The 14,824-nt window shown below is 37.3% G+C and overlaps 1 protein-coding gene across 1 annotated transcript in view; it reads left to right on the top strand.

Moving 5' to 3' along the window:
• Positions 1-14,824, top strand: part of FYB1 (FYN binding protein 1) — a 43,363-nt gene that overhangs the window by 24,330 nt on the left and 4,209 nt on the right. The window contains 9 exon segments of the mRNA XM_059833678.1: positions 24-180; positions 2,443-2,587; positions 5,380-5,408; positions 6,586-6,655; positions 7,217-7,357; positions 8,038-8,069; positions 8,861-8,925; positions 10,103-10,219; positions 10,540-10,702. Of these exon segments, the coding sequence (XP_059689661.1) occupies positions 24-180; positions 2,443-2,587; positions 5,380-5,408; positions 6,586-6,655; positions 7,217-7,357; positions 8,038-8,069; positions 8,861-8,925; positions 10,103-10,219; positions 10,540-10,702 (919 nt within the window).

The raw sequence follows: 14,824 nt of genomic DNA, 5'->3' as shown, positions 1-14,824 counted from the left end.
CTTTTGTTTCTTCTTCTCTGCAGTTAACGGGACCCATCCAAGTCCTTCATCAGGCACGAGCTTGTGTTGACCACAAGGGAGGGAAGAATGAGCTGACTGTCAAACAGGGGGATGAGATTGAAATCATTCGCCTCACAGACAACCCAGAAGGAAAGTGGCTGGGCAGGATAAAAGGATGTTGTGAGTTCTGTTTCTTCACTGTACTCCTGAATGTTTTCACTGTATGACAGCAAACATGTAAGCCATTACACCAAGGAGTAGCCTTACCAAAGCTGAGTCACTGGCCACCAAAGTAATTAATTACCACAGCTCACCCTCCTGTCCTTAGCTGGCATGTGAGGCTTAGTTCGTGGTAGGAAGTTATTGTGCAACATAATGTAACACCTACAGGCACTAGAATAAGTTAGGAACAACATGGTGGGATCTTCATGGACCTATTGAGAGGTAATTCCATGTCAGCCTTCAAATAGCATCAGAACTTAGATCCGCGCAAGTAACAAGGATCGCGTTTTTTCATGTCTTTGTATTAAAAATAACATGGGTGTTCCTAAAATAGAAGCAGAGAATACAAGGTCCTGTTTTAAGTGTTTGTCTTGTTCCTATTCCTGTGGGAAGTTTCTAATGGATTTCTAATGGATTATTTTGTCTGAAATAAGAACTTCTCTAATGGAAATTTCTAATGGATTATTTTGTCTGAAATCGAAGCTGTTTCTTTAATTGTATAAATACCATCAGTGGATCTATGAGCACGATAATGGGTTGATGATCTGGCTCCTGCATTATAGCAAAGACATTAGAAGACTGATCCATAAAATCAATGAAAATTATTAAAAGCACTTGCTTGATTTTTGAGGAGACTAAAATGACAGTAAGTTCAGTAAGACAGTTCACACGTGTAGAACTGCACAATACCAGCTGAGCACTTTGTAGTACTGCATGTGAAAGGACATTAAGGAACTAGAGCGTGTCTCATACGAAGAGAGACTGAGAGAGCTGTGACTGTTCAGCCTGGTGAAGGAAAGTCTCAGGGGGGATCTTATAATTGTTCATAAATATCTGATGAGAGGGTGTAAAGAAGATGGAGCCAGGCTCTTTCCAGTGGTGCCCAGCGACAGTGCAAGAGGCAACGGGCACAGACTGAAACACATGAAATTCTGTCTGAACCTCAGGAAACGCTTTTTTACTGTGAGGGTGACCAAGCAAGGGAACAGGTTGTCCAAAGAGGTGGTGGAGCCTCCATCCATGGAGATCTTCAAAACCTGATGGGACGTGGTCCTGGGCAACCTGCTTTAGTGGGTCCTGCTTGGGTAGGGAGATTGGCCAGGATGATCTCAAGAGGTAAGTTCTACTATCAGCTTTTCTGTGATACTTTTAACTTTTGTAAATAGGTCTTTTGCATGGATCATTTTGTATATAGGAAAACAGATCTTGGAGAGGACTGGGAGAAGGGTATTTTCTTGAGCATGTGTGGTCAACTAATTAATTTACCTTTAATTAATTTACTTTTCATAAACTGATTCCTCCCTCAGCAAAACTGCAAGCTGTACAAGGCTTCTCACTGACAAGTATTAACGGTACAGCCCGATTTGCTTCACCAGTGCTTCAGCCTTCAATGTTCACAGGCCAGCAATGGTCTGTGAAGAAGACCAAACAACAGAGGAAAATCCATCCTGATCATTTAAATAAAAGAAAAAAAATCAATGTGTTACAGATTTGGGGGGAAGCACACTAATAACTGGGTTCATTCACAAGCAGCGGAATGGGGGATTTTCCATTTTCAAGAAATGCATGAGCATCTTTCACCTTCGAGAAAATCCATTCATGCTCTCTTCTGAACAAGCAGTATGCCTGTCTAAAATTCCCATCAGCAGAGACAGAGTTCCCAATCTCAGGCCAACTGCTCTACTGTAAATTTCTCATGAGCCATTGCACCCAGGGGTATAACCAGATCTTTTTAGCGAAGACCTATGGACAAGAGGATAGTAATGCAGCTGTAGCGTGTCTACCAACCTGAAGCAAAATCAATGCAAATGAAGTGTCTCTCCCTCCTAATGACCTGTTGGAACCTTTATGTCATGGACTGCCCTAAAATATGCCATGAGACTGCAGTGGTCCCAAGGTTATCTGAGAAAGGGAGCTGGCCCATGGTTCCTGGGGTCTGCACAGAAAATTCTTCTGCTGTAGCTGAGAAGCAAATAAAGGTGATGTTAACTTGACACCAGCTGAGGAGAGTTTGGGGGGAGATCTGAGATAGATCTGAGATTTGTGTTAGTGTAGACGGACACTCAAGCTGAGGCTGCTTGGAATGAGCCCTTTCTTTGAAAGTTTTCAAAGATGGTACAAAACAATTCAATCACTGATTCTGAACCTTCTGTTAAACTCATCCCTTTACCATGAGCTTTAAAACTGTCTCTGCCTGATTACATGATTTCATTCATTTAGATGGATACATTAAAACAACCATGGTGGAGATTGATTACGATTCTTTAAGAAGAAAGCAACAGCCATCTACCAGAACTGCTGTGAAACATCCAGAGAGCGACCAAGAGGTGTATGATGATGTTGGAGAGCAGGACAGTATTAGCAGGTATGTATAAGGAATGCATGAAAAGGAACCAATGATTCACCCCAGTCAGACTAGACAGGGGAAGTTTTACAACAGCAAAGCAGACTCTTGTCACAGAAGAACAGCCATTCATATCAGAAACATGTAACTGAGCTATTCAAACTGAAGTAGTCAGCGGAACAAGAATGGATTCTGTAATCCAGCATCTGTAAGTACTTATAGTCAGGAGGCATCCATACTATTGGAAGAAGACCTACAGCACTGCAGTCTAAAAGAGAACAAAATGCAAAACATGCAGGATTACACATCACCTGCAGGAAGTCCAATTCTCTTCCATCCCTCTGTTTTCTTGTCCTGTCTTTTGAAGTCACATACTGCCTTTTCTAAAAGCAATGGAAACACTCACTCCACTGGGGAACTCCTGATCACCCTCATTGCTCTCAAACTATGCATCTTAGTACCTCTCTCCTTTTGGAGAAGGGATGTCTGGAAGGATGGCCCTTCAGAAGAGGGTGTGGCTAATGTGTTTGTTTAGTCCTGAAAATAAGGCCTATAAAATCCCATGAGATGTGTATGAGCTATACTTTTTTGACTTCATCAGAAGCTTTTCCTCTATGGCACAGTCTCACATGTATTTGCAATGCCGTGCTACATTGCAGACTCTCTACTTCAATGTGTCATATTTTTCACGTCAAATAGATCTGCAGCTAGAGAAGTGCCATCTCCAGCAGCATATCAAATTCACTGGCAGGGAAATATCCTAGTGATCTTGCGACAAAAGTCAAGGTTATCACATGACCCAACATGAGGGTGGTACCTCTGTTACCTGACCTCACATAAAAGTCTGCTTCTGTAATGTGATGCAACCAGCCAGTGCTCATTCTCCATTGCATGTCTTGGTGCGCAGAAACACATACCCCAGGATTCAGATAAGAGATCTGCATATGGGTGTAGAGGATTTCAATGTGTAGGACAATCATCTTGAAACACTCAGCCGTTACACCTGCTTTTACTGCTTCCCACCACCTTAACTTAGAGGCCTGGCTGGAATAAAGGAAACACAGCTGGGGGGCTGCTGGGTGCAGCTGATCTTCAGCTGCTAGAACATCCCCATGAGCTCTAGACACAGCACTTGGCAAGATCTGTCTTCAGGCTGACATTCCTGAAGCAACCAATATAGTTTTGCATCTGATATTTTTCCAGTTTGCTCAATATCAGTTTTCCTCCCTGCACATTGCTCTCATATCAACATAACCTAGCCAGAAGAGTTGCTTCAGTTGTTCTAGGTTTTAGGTAATCTGAGCATTAGGTAGTTCGTTGCAGAACTATCTTTGGCCAATCCTTTTCACTGTGGCAAGCATTACAATTAACCACCTCAATGCAAGGAATTTAGAAAATTTATTGAATTCAAAAGCAAACAAGAATACTTACACTGTTGCACATTAAAACAACAGTGTAAGGAACTTGGAAGGATGAATGAATGGCTCAGATTTGTTAAATCCTTTAAGCTGTATTTTGACATTTTTATCTTCTCTAGTGATTAATAGCATTCTGTTCAGCTCATGAGCATGAATTGTTGGAAGGTCTGACATACATCAACATGTTTTGAAACCACTGTAAGAATGCCATACTAAAAAAAGCCTCTTGACCAAATAGTAGTATCTCATTATCAGTACTATTGTTAATATTCCAAAATTAATAAGTGACTAGGGCTGTTGTATTTCAGTATTTCTTTCAGCTACTGTGAACCTATCAGGTTTTTTTTAATTACTGTTAGAACACTGAGCTAATATGGAATCCTTGAAATGTTAGAAACATGCAGTTGGAGGTTGAAAGCATCATCCAATGAAAGCTAGTTGAGCAATGAATTAATTTGGACACCATTTCATCTCAAGAATATCCCCTCATAAGGGATGAATCTAAAGGGTGTGGATGCACTCTCTAGTGTTCAGTCAGATTATATTTTTATTCCCATCAAGTTTGACTACATGACCTCCTGAGATCCCTTCCAAAACAAATTATCCTATGATCCTAAGTCATATTTTTTACATTAGTTAAGATATCAACAGGAATATAAAGTTTATTCTAAATATAGTAAATCATTATGGCTGTAGACATCAGTTTGCATTTCCTTGAAAATGACACTTTATTGGAAGCTGCTAACAGTTGCTAACAATTACTAACAATTAGGACCGAATGTTCTGCTTGTATGAAAATGTGCATCTTCGTTGGCTTGAAATATCTGGATTGATTTATGCAAACAGAGAATTTACTTCACAGCGTTAGTTACAAAACACTGTCCTTTATGTTTACGTTAACTAAAGATGGTATTGATAACTCTCTCTCCTATAATCCTTTAAATCACTGTGAATGATATTTGTAAATACTCCTTTCTGATTTGTAATGAATTATTTCCAAGGAAAAAAAAGTGGAGTATTTTTTCCTGCTTTACCTGAATCTACTAAAAGTTAATCTCTCCTCATCTAAAAGCTAGTTCACTTACGAATTAGATGACATGTTTTCTTTAGCATTAGTGGGAACACAACTACTATTTGACTGTAAGAAATCGGTGCGAGTGTGGTGAAAACAGAGAAAAAAAGAACTGGCGCATTTAGTTTTTGTCCATATAGAACACACAAACATGTGCCTGAGCTTCTAGTGTAAAATTCATAGCGCTCAGCTGGCAACGTAGATGAGCGCCAAAGCCAAAAGGTTTAGAACTAATAACTACAAAAGTGATGGGTGATCACAGTGTTTTCTTTTTCCAAAGGATGACTGTTTTTCTCTAAAACGCCTCTTGTTTGCTTTTCCAGTCAGAGTGGTGGTCAAAGTGGAGCCGGAAGTAAGTTCTACATATACTTTTCGGGGAGTGTTGTTTCTGTGTAATGCTTACCTTCAAATTCAGACCGCTGAAACTTCCAAATAATGCAGTAATTATCAGAAGCATGCTAAATGTTAGCTAACAGGCAACAAACAAGTAGGTACGGTGGCCAAATTAACTTTCTTTCCACCTACGGGAACTTGGGCGAGAAAGAAATTTTGTCTTCAAATACTGTGAATCAGAAGCATGCCAGAAGATGACAAAACTTATTTTTTTGTGCGAAGGCAAATCATCCCACAAAACAGCACAGATATAATAGGCAAAATATTAACATGACCAAGAGGTTTTGTGCAGGAGAAATCCAGTTCTGAAATAGCCAGTAATAGTACCAATTAAAGCTGCGTTTTGCTGACAGAGTTAAGGGGAACTTCAGTTTCAGCAGTACTCTGGCATCTTAACCAGTGTGACTGCAGCAGTTTCACACTGTCAAGAACACACATTCAATCCCAGTTTCTCCTTTGGTAGCACATATATTTACGTAGCATTCTCTGTTGATCACAAGAGCATAGCTCATCTTCTCAGCTTAGAGTTTAGATACTAGTCATGGCAGAAGCATCCCTTGGCAGTGCTGAATGAAGCTGCTGCCAACTAAGTACAGATTTCAGTGATTACTCTGACCAGTGGCTAGAATTGGACATGGAAACTTAGCTAACGCTGCTCTGAAGGAGGTGGGGCTCAAAGGTCAGAACCGAGACCAAAATGGGGAGCTTATGTTGCACTTGCCTCTGGCTTCTGCGGATGAAAACAAGATGTCATTTGCTGAAAGCGTCAGTCTGACATCTTCAATCATCACTCAAATCACACACAAAAATTTAAAAGTCATCAGTCTTCATAATGACTGGGGCAAAATCAGCCGTTTAGAATTTCATCGAATACAGTGTAAATGCATTTGTTTTCAGTATTCATGCTCTTGTGATTGGCAGTGACACATTTAAATGCTGTGGATGGCGTTCCCAACTGGCATAATTTGAAATCACTGTTTTAATAAATAGGCTGTGCTGGTTTACAGAAAGATTCCATTTGCAAGGAAATTGCACAAACTGCACACAAATCTGACATACTTAAGAGGCCAGTAATGAATGCCCTATTCAGCAGCCTTAAATATAAATGCATTAATTCACTGTCTGATCTGTTAAAGAGATGTTCCCACCTCCTCCTGCTGATCAAGAAATTTATGATGGGATTGATGATGAAGATGCTGTAACTAGGTAAGTTTTTATATTATTTAAATAATTTGCTTTTTTAACAGAGTGTTTTCATTTCAGTTTTTAGTACTTTTGACTTAGGCATAATAATTAGCAAGTATTAGGATGATCAGCAAGTGGATATACATCAGGATGGATTCATGAAGCTAAAAAAAAAAGGCACTTTGGTCTTTTGGAGAAGTTTTGTTCTGTAATTAATTTTGCTATGTCAGCAAAAGCAGCTGCAGTCATGAAAATCCCCAAATCCCCAACTAGACAGAATAGCTCTGAAATGAAATTAACAAACTAAAATGTTAGCTTGCTGAGTAACAATGTGAAAACAGTAAACCACCAGATTAATATCTATACCTACAAATATATCTCAATATCTACAAATGACCTAATCTACTTATTTCTAGTTTAGCATTTTAGTGTTTAGCATTTGGGTAAGTAAGTGTCCTCACCTTGCAGTACATACATTGTTGGCATTAATGAGAATTATGTGCATCAATGGAGAACTTAAACTGGACCTTTTAAAAAGAATGTTACATTTTACACTGTGATAATTGCATACGTACTCCAAAGGTCTGTATCACAGGATGAAGATAAGAATGGTATCTGGTCCTGGGGAATCTTGAAGAGGCTAAAGGTCAAAGATGACAAAAAGAAAAGTATACGAGAAAAAACAACCAAAGTCAATGGGGCAGAAGATAATGGAGCTACGTTGTAAGAGTCTGCCAGGAAATCACAGTGCACGTTAACTAATTCTACTAAAGCATTGATCACATGCCACTAACATGTTCTCACCGCAGCCTAATGAATCATATACCAAATTGCAGCTCAGGATGATACTTTTCTGCAAAAATACTGACCTCCTTTCTTTTCACCTGCATAATATAATTACTCTCTTAAGAAGCTGTATTTGTTGCATAAGTCTGGTAATTAAAATACACCAAAAAATTTTTTTGGTGAAGAGCACCAAAATAATCCATCATCTTTGTGCCACTTTGGTGATGTAAGTTTGCTGTATCCTCAGTTAAAATGTACTTTGCTCATCAGTACAATGTAGCTGAGATAAACTGGTAAATCTAGTCCCATTAATCCAAATTTTAGGAATAAGATGCGAAACAGAAAAATGCACAGCTTGTCTTCTACCCATCTTGCCTAGAGGTTGGATCAGCAACTGCTGTTTTCACCATCATCTTCTCTCATTCAGTTCTGAACTGGTTTACTTTGATTCAGTGTTAAAAATACATTTAGACCATGAGTATTGCTGGTGTCAGCAGAGCTTAAAAATGTCTGGAGATTACTTGGAGCCCTTGTGTTCCAAGTTTTTTAAATGATTTAAATGATGCGAAAGCCTATTAATGTGATATAAATACTTAATGAGCATCTTTTCTTTCCAGCATGTCTCCTTCAACAAAGCAGTTTGGAAAAGGTAATTAATAGCCTATTGTTCAGTCTCCATATTGATTCCTGATCCTTTTTTCTGCATACATTACTCTGTATCATGCTAGTCACAAAAATACATCCAAGGAAGGAAACAGGATTTCCCATTGCTTACCCAGTTCCAGCAAACACATTTCAAATACTGTAACTGATTTGGCTACAATGAGATACAAATACATTGCAAACTCTCTAGAACACAATTTAATGTATTTTTTTAAGAAGTCATGATTTTTCTATGTGAGATTTCCACTAGTTCATTTTATTTGACATTAAGTATATTCTTGGGGTATGAATTCTTTTCACTGCTTTGGCATTGCAAGATGGCCTAAAAACTAACATACAGGTGATTCATATCCACTTCTAAGCAACGTTGCATTGACCAGAGTCCTATAGAAGTGCCTGAGTGTAAGTTAACATCAAACCCCAAAAATACACTTTAATGCAACACAGTAGGAAATGGACTAATTAAAATGAAGACTAAAGGCTACTGCATTAGCCAACATGTGCTAAAACTTGCTTCAGCTTAAGAAGATTAAAATATCAGTGAATACCTATTATTATTAATAAAGAGTCTCATTCTGAAAAGGTTGGCTGGTGTTTGTTTTGCACAGTACATTGTGTAAAACAGAGAACCCACAGCTACTATAGACGATAAACAGCTACAGTAGTTGCCACAATTTCGTGTCAACTTAGCTACACTGCTGTGGATTGTAACACAATGTATTCACTACTCAAGGGTCGCATAATAATTTTCCATTCTTTTAAACACTATTGTTTCAGATTGTGGAGACAATGATGTTTATGATGACGTAGATTCTTCAGACTTCCCTCCTCCACCGCCTGAACTCAAGTATGTGAAAATGGGAATTATTCCCCTGATTAGAAATCTGTAATACACTGTGAAACATTTTCAAAGTATTTACTAGATGCAGATTGCTACTAATGTATGCTTTATTTGGTGGTGTCAGGTTTTGTAGTTCTCCTAACCCTACTGTTGACAATGGCAGTTGAATGCTCCCTGCCTCCACTTCAGGTTGAAATAATAATTAGACTATAGAATAAATAAGCATGTTTTGAATTCCAATAAATTCAGTCCCTGATGGACAAGAGGTAGAAATAAATGCATGGCCTAAAGGTACTTCATTCACATCTGTGAAGATGACTATAACATGTCACATTCTGTTGTCACTAACGCCACTCAGGTGGAGCTACAGAATGCACTACAATAATCTAGTCTGGAGGCATTAAAAAAGAGAGAGCTCTTTGAACTATATATCCAAAGGAAAAGACGTGGTCCTCCTAACCAAATCTAGGTTAGTTCACACACACACATACATTCATCACCAGTGAAACTGTCATCTACAACTCCTACAGAGATCAGGAAGGATCAAAAAGTAGAGTCAGACTTTAAATTCCCAGGTACAGCATCAAGAAGGGCAGTTATGGCATGAAACCTTTCCGCACTCATTGGCACAAGCCAACAGTATCAGGGATGTGGAAAAAACAACAGAACTTGAAATGGGTCATGTAATGCAGATTCCCTGGTGTAGCAAGGTCTTCTATGTGAATAGCACTAACACAGCTGCTGTACGAAAGACTAACATGTTCCAGTTGCCTCCACAGTGGGACGTGTGTTACTCAGTCTATTGCTCAAACATACACAGACTTCACAAAAATTGCTCCTTGCCTAGAGATTCTAAAATAATGGGTATCATTTACCTAAACGATTTTTGGTAGATGTGTTCTCATTACTGTAGCAGCTAGATACTTTGAGTAATTTTCCACATTCACTTATGTGATAGATATATTAACATCAGAACTCATTAAAAGAAAAAAGTAGGAAAGACAACTCCAGCTTTTTATTTCTTTTGAAAACAAATCTGTATTGTATTATCCATATTAGTTTTGTAGAGCAGCAAAAACATACTAACGACACATGAAGGCAAATGCATTTTCACTAAAGCTATCAGAAAGGTTGTCAATACCTTGGATGTGTTCCTAATTTTGTTTTTATCTGTAACCTCTTGGTTTAGTTCATCAAAATCAGCAAGCCTTGGAAAACATAAATCAGATGAAAAAGATGCACAAAAGCTTAAAAAGATGGAAAGAGAAGAGAAAGAGTTCAGAAAAAAGTTCAAAGTAAGTTCTGTTCAAACTAAGTTTTGTTCACATAAAATATAAAGATTAAAATATCTGTATGTTGTCCTCTAATTTGTATCCCCTAGTTTGTAAATGATCCATTATTTTGCCTTTGAAAGGTAAAGTATTACTACTTGTAGAAATACTGATTTGAGCATTTGTAAATCCAAATGGCAAGCATGGGCACGTAGTACATTGCATAAACTTGCCTAATTTTCAAAAATTTATAATAAATGTGAATATATTGGTCTAAAAAATGCATGATCATAAGCTTTACATTGATGGTTTTTAACCAGGATCTCTTTATTTTATTTTTGCAGTTTGAAGGTGAAATTAAAGTTCTATACTCTACGACCACAGTCCAGGATTTGCCCCAGAGGAGATGGGGACCTAAAGACTTACAAGTTAAACCAGGGGAGTCTCTGGAAATTATAGAAAGTACAGATGACACCAAGGTCCTGTGCAGGAATGAAGAAGGAAAATGTAAGTTTTATTAAAAAGCTGTAGTACAAATCAAATTGTCAGAGAATGATTGAGTCAGGACATGTAAAAAACCCTCTTCCCTGTCATATTAAAGCAGAGACTAATACTTCTCTTTTTCGTTGCTTGGTGGTTTGCAAGAGGTAGATTGTTGTTATTTTATTATTGTGTTTTAAGAGCAGCTTGCCTTAAAAAAATTAAAGCTCCAATAGTGAAGACATACCAAATGTGAGAAAAAGGACAATTTAGTTATTTAAATCTTGCTTTGCATCAACTAAGATTAGCAGATGTTTTGTTGCTTCTGTCTCCCTCTATTTGCCAAAAAGAGTATAGCTATGATACGGCACAGAATCTAGTAAAAGTAAAATCCTTGCTGCACCTCTGGGAAGCACTTGCCCATTGATTGCAGCCAAGGGAAAATCAATAACAATATTCCCGCTTTGGATTGCCAGAGATGGTATTTAATCTTTTCAATAGGCTGGCAGGGGAAACTGCTTAGGAGTCTTCCCCCCAGCCCCCTGCTGATCCAAGGCATATGTCCTCCTTGGCATGCCTGCTTTTTCTGGGAGCTGCACAAGACCTTTCAGTGTTTCTTTGAAACCCTTGGCCAGGGTGTTCATTGGCAGAAGTTTTTGCATTTTTGGAGAAGTCTGGACCATCTACTGTTGGTTTTGATTTCTTAATGTGCTTCTCTTAAAATATTTTTCAAAAATCTCCTAATGAAAATTCACTTTGTGTAGGAACAGACTACGTTCAAAGTAGCAGCATCCTTCTGCTCCCCTTTACTTTTTACCTCTGACCTATGTAGAAGACAGTCCATTGCTATAAACCTCTGAAGGGGATTCAGTCACTTTCCTTCTATTTTTTTCCCTTCTGTACTCAACTGTTAACAGTCTGGAGTATAGCCTTCTTCCTGGCAGGCCTGCAGGGTGAGAAAGAATTTCTTGCATAACAACAGATATGTTTTTCAAAATATGTATTGCACTAGTGTAGCTACTTCCCAAAGAACAGCTTTCAATGCTGCATTTTTTGAATCAAGCTAAGAACAAAGTAGAAAGTAGTTCATGTTGGGCTGTTTTCCTCACACAGTCTTCAAAACCTCTCAAATAGTGACAGGAGCTACTGCTTTGCTATGCATAAAAGAGCAAAACAAATAAAAATATCCTCCCTGAAAACCTCTGAATAGGTCTCTGTCAATTTTCACATTAATTAGTGAAGTGTGAATCCTACTTTAGTTAAGTGCCTGACAGTTTGGGTTATTTGCTCTAGTTGCTCTAGTTCGTCATACCTTGAAGCTGTAATTTTACCTTTTGAAGGCCAGCTAGACTGAAAATCAATAATTAAAGATGGTTTTGTTACTTTCTTGCACATGAATTCTTCCATTTGATCATTAACTTATGAAGTACTTCCATAGCTTCATGCCTCTACCAGCAGTTACTAAAATTACAAATTATATTATAATGTCTTCCCACCTTTTTAAGCAAGGGCTGATGATCTTAGGAAGGTATTCTACTATCACTTATTTTAATTGTTATGAAATTATTTGAAATTTCAAAAGTGAAACAAGGAACCTGATTCTCATTTACCTTCTCAAACTCCTTCTTACTGTTGCCTTGGTATGACCCACATACCTTTTGAAATACACAAAAACCTTCACTTCCATAGATTTTGCTTAAACGTTAGGATATAAATGGACTTCAGTGCCTGAAAATGTAAACTGTGTCCTCTCCAAGCTTCCTTGACACTGTCAGAGGGCAGCTGGCCTGACGTGTCATAGCTTTCAGTGGTGCTAAGTAATCAAGATGGAGAGTGCTGAGCTACTGCCTTGTTCCCTATTATGGAAGCCACATGAATATGAATAAACTAGTTAGAAACTGAAACTTTGGATGTGTAATTTTGGATTAGTAAGTTTGAAAGAGTGTGAGATCAGCAGGGGCTGTATGTCCCACATATTTAGGGGCTAGGAACTGTTAGAAGAACCTAGATTATGCTTTGCAGCAGTAGAAGGATTGGCACACGCAGGTCTGGCTTGCAAGCACACTGTGTTTTTACGCCGTGACTGTAAGCAAAGAAATTTTGCTTTCATGTATTTCACGTAGAAAAATTAAAAGAAGAAACAGAGAAGATTAGATTAGCGAAATGATATTAAATGATTCCCAGTGAGATTTCAGGAGTCCTGGAAATTATTGGATGGGCTCTGCTTAAAGAGAATTCTAAAAGATCCCATCTTTAAAAAAAAATTGATTTCCATGCCTTTATCCCAGGCAACAAAACCTGTGGAAAGACAACCAGGCTAAGAATATCCTGAATAGACAGAGCTTTCCCTATGTGTACCGACTTGGAATCAGTCTGAGAGAATATGCAGGTGACTGAAAATCCTCAGCACTGGGTTCTTTGACTAATGAAAATTACCTGCAGTTTAACATTTTTAGTAGGCAAAAGTTATAATAGAATTTATGTAAGTATCAAATCTACATGACCCTGAAGATATAAATACAGACAAATGAAGCAAATCTTACCTTACATAGCTGCAATCAAATACTAAATGCGGAGAACTATTTTTTCATTCATGTAACTGTTAAGTCTTAAACAGAAGGTAAAGCAGATTAGTGTCAAATAAAATATTATCACATGAAATTAATGCCTTTTTAGGCAACCTTCAGCTGTAGTACAAGATAGATGTTTTCTTTAAAAATGCAGTGTTTTTAACGTATTATGGCCTTCACAGAGCAAATCACTAATCTACTTTATATATAGCAATTAATATGGCATATTCTGGGAAAAAAATTATTTACATTTGAGATTTACAGCAATATCTCATATCTACCTTTTTTAAGATGGAAATACGTCAAGTTAAAATGAATTATGCAAAAGTTTATTTATTAAGACAATCTGTATATAAGAATTAGTTACTTATTACTATTTGCAGGACTATTTGGGGTATTAGTCTTGCCAGATAACTCTTCCAATATTCCATGTAGGAATCATAGGGCATTTTTAAATATCAAAACATTGGCCAGTTGAAGACTGAACATTCAGCAGCTTTTGGGAACAGTGCTAGCTCATTGTGACTGATGCCAATTTACAAGAAAAGGTTTCACCTACTAGTAAACTTACAGATCTTGAAAAGGGCAATTTCAGTTAGAATAAAATTAGAGCTTGGATATAAAAAAGGCTTAACACAAAATATGAGATTCTTTAGCTGGACATTATTGTGCATTTAAAAAAAAGAAAAGATACTTTCATGTCTTGTGTATCAGAAAAGAAAAATTCATGTGAAGGAGGAAATAATTCCTTTAGGTAAAACAGTAAGATCTGGGGATTCAGCTAGAATGACCTGAAGGATCGCCACCAGAAATACTAGCAGAAAACTGCTACTTTCTGTACTATATAATGGTTCCTCTAAGTGCATGGAGCAGTAGCAGCTCCAAGAATTTGAGGAACTTTACAAGTCAAGCTAATAAATTTATTCTAAAATCTATGACTTGTGTATGAATTACTAAAAAACTGTCATTTTAGTGTGACCATTTAAGCCTTCTAATGAGTAAAAGAAGGAAACTTCTATAGTAATTTCAGATACAACACAAGATCACATTTCTCCTTTAGAACTGTCCTAATTTTTTACCAACATGCTAATGTTTATCTACAAATATGTAATTATTGTTAAGGCTTTCTCTTTGCTTGTATATGTTATACCAAATGACAAGTATTTCAGTAGGTATCTTTTACCGAAGACAGCAAGCAATTTTTTTCAAGAGATTAAATATATTGAAGGAGAATATGTGTAGTTTTATCTGATTTCATTAGTAATGCAACAAAGTAATAGAATAATCCACTAGTGCATAGCCTTTCTAAGGTATTTCCATTATCTGTAGAAACAGTTCTTATTAATATGATACAGTTAAAAATTTTTAAACAATTACAGTTAATGATAATTAATTGGTGTATACATCTTGAAAGACATTTTTGGCCCCATAGGAAACTATACCTATTTCTGTTATTTATTATTATAAATATTAATATGTGGTCATTAGTATACCATATTTTTGTGCTATAGTTTGTAAACTGTACTATATTTTGTGTTAATACCTGTTGTTTCAAACCTCTCTCATGCAACCAGGAAAC

This window comes from Gavia stellata, chromosome Z (genome assembly GCF_030936135.1).
Source record: "Gavia stellata isolate bGavSte3 chromosome Z, bGavSte3.hap2, whole genome shotgun sequence".
Classification (NCBI taxonomy): Eukaryota; Metazoa; Chordata; class Aves; order Gaviiformes; family Gaviidae; genus Gavia; species Gavia stellata.
Note: the sequence above shows the minus strand (reverse complement) of the source record. Positions and strands in the feature narration are given on the sequence as shown.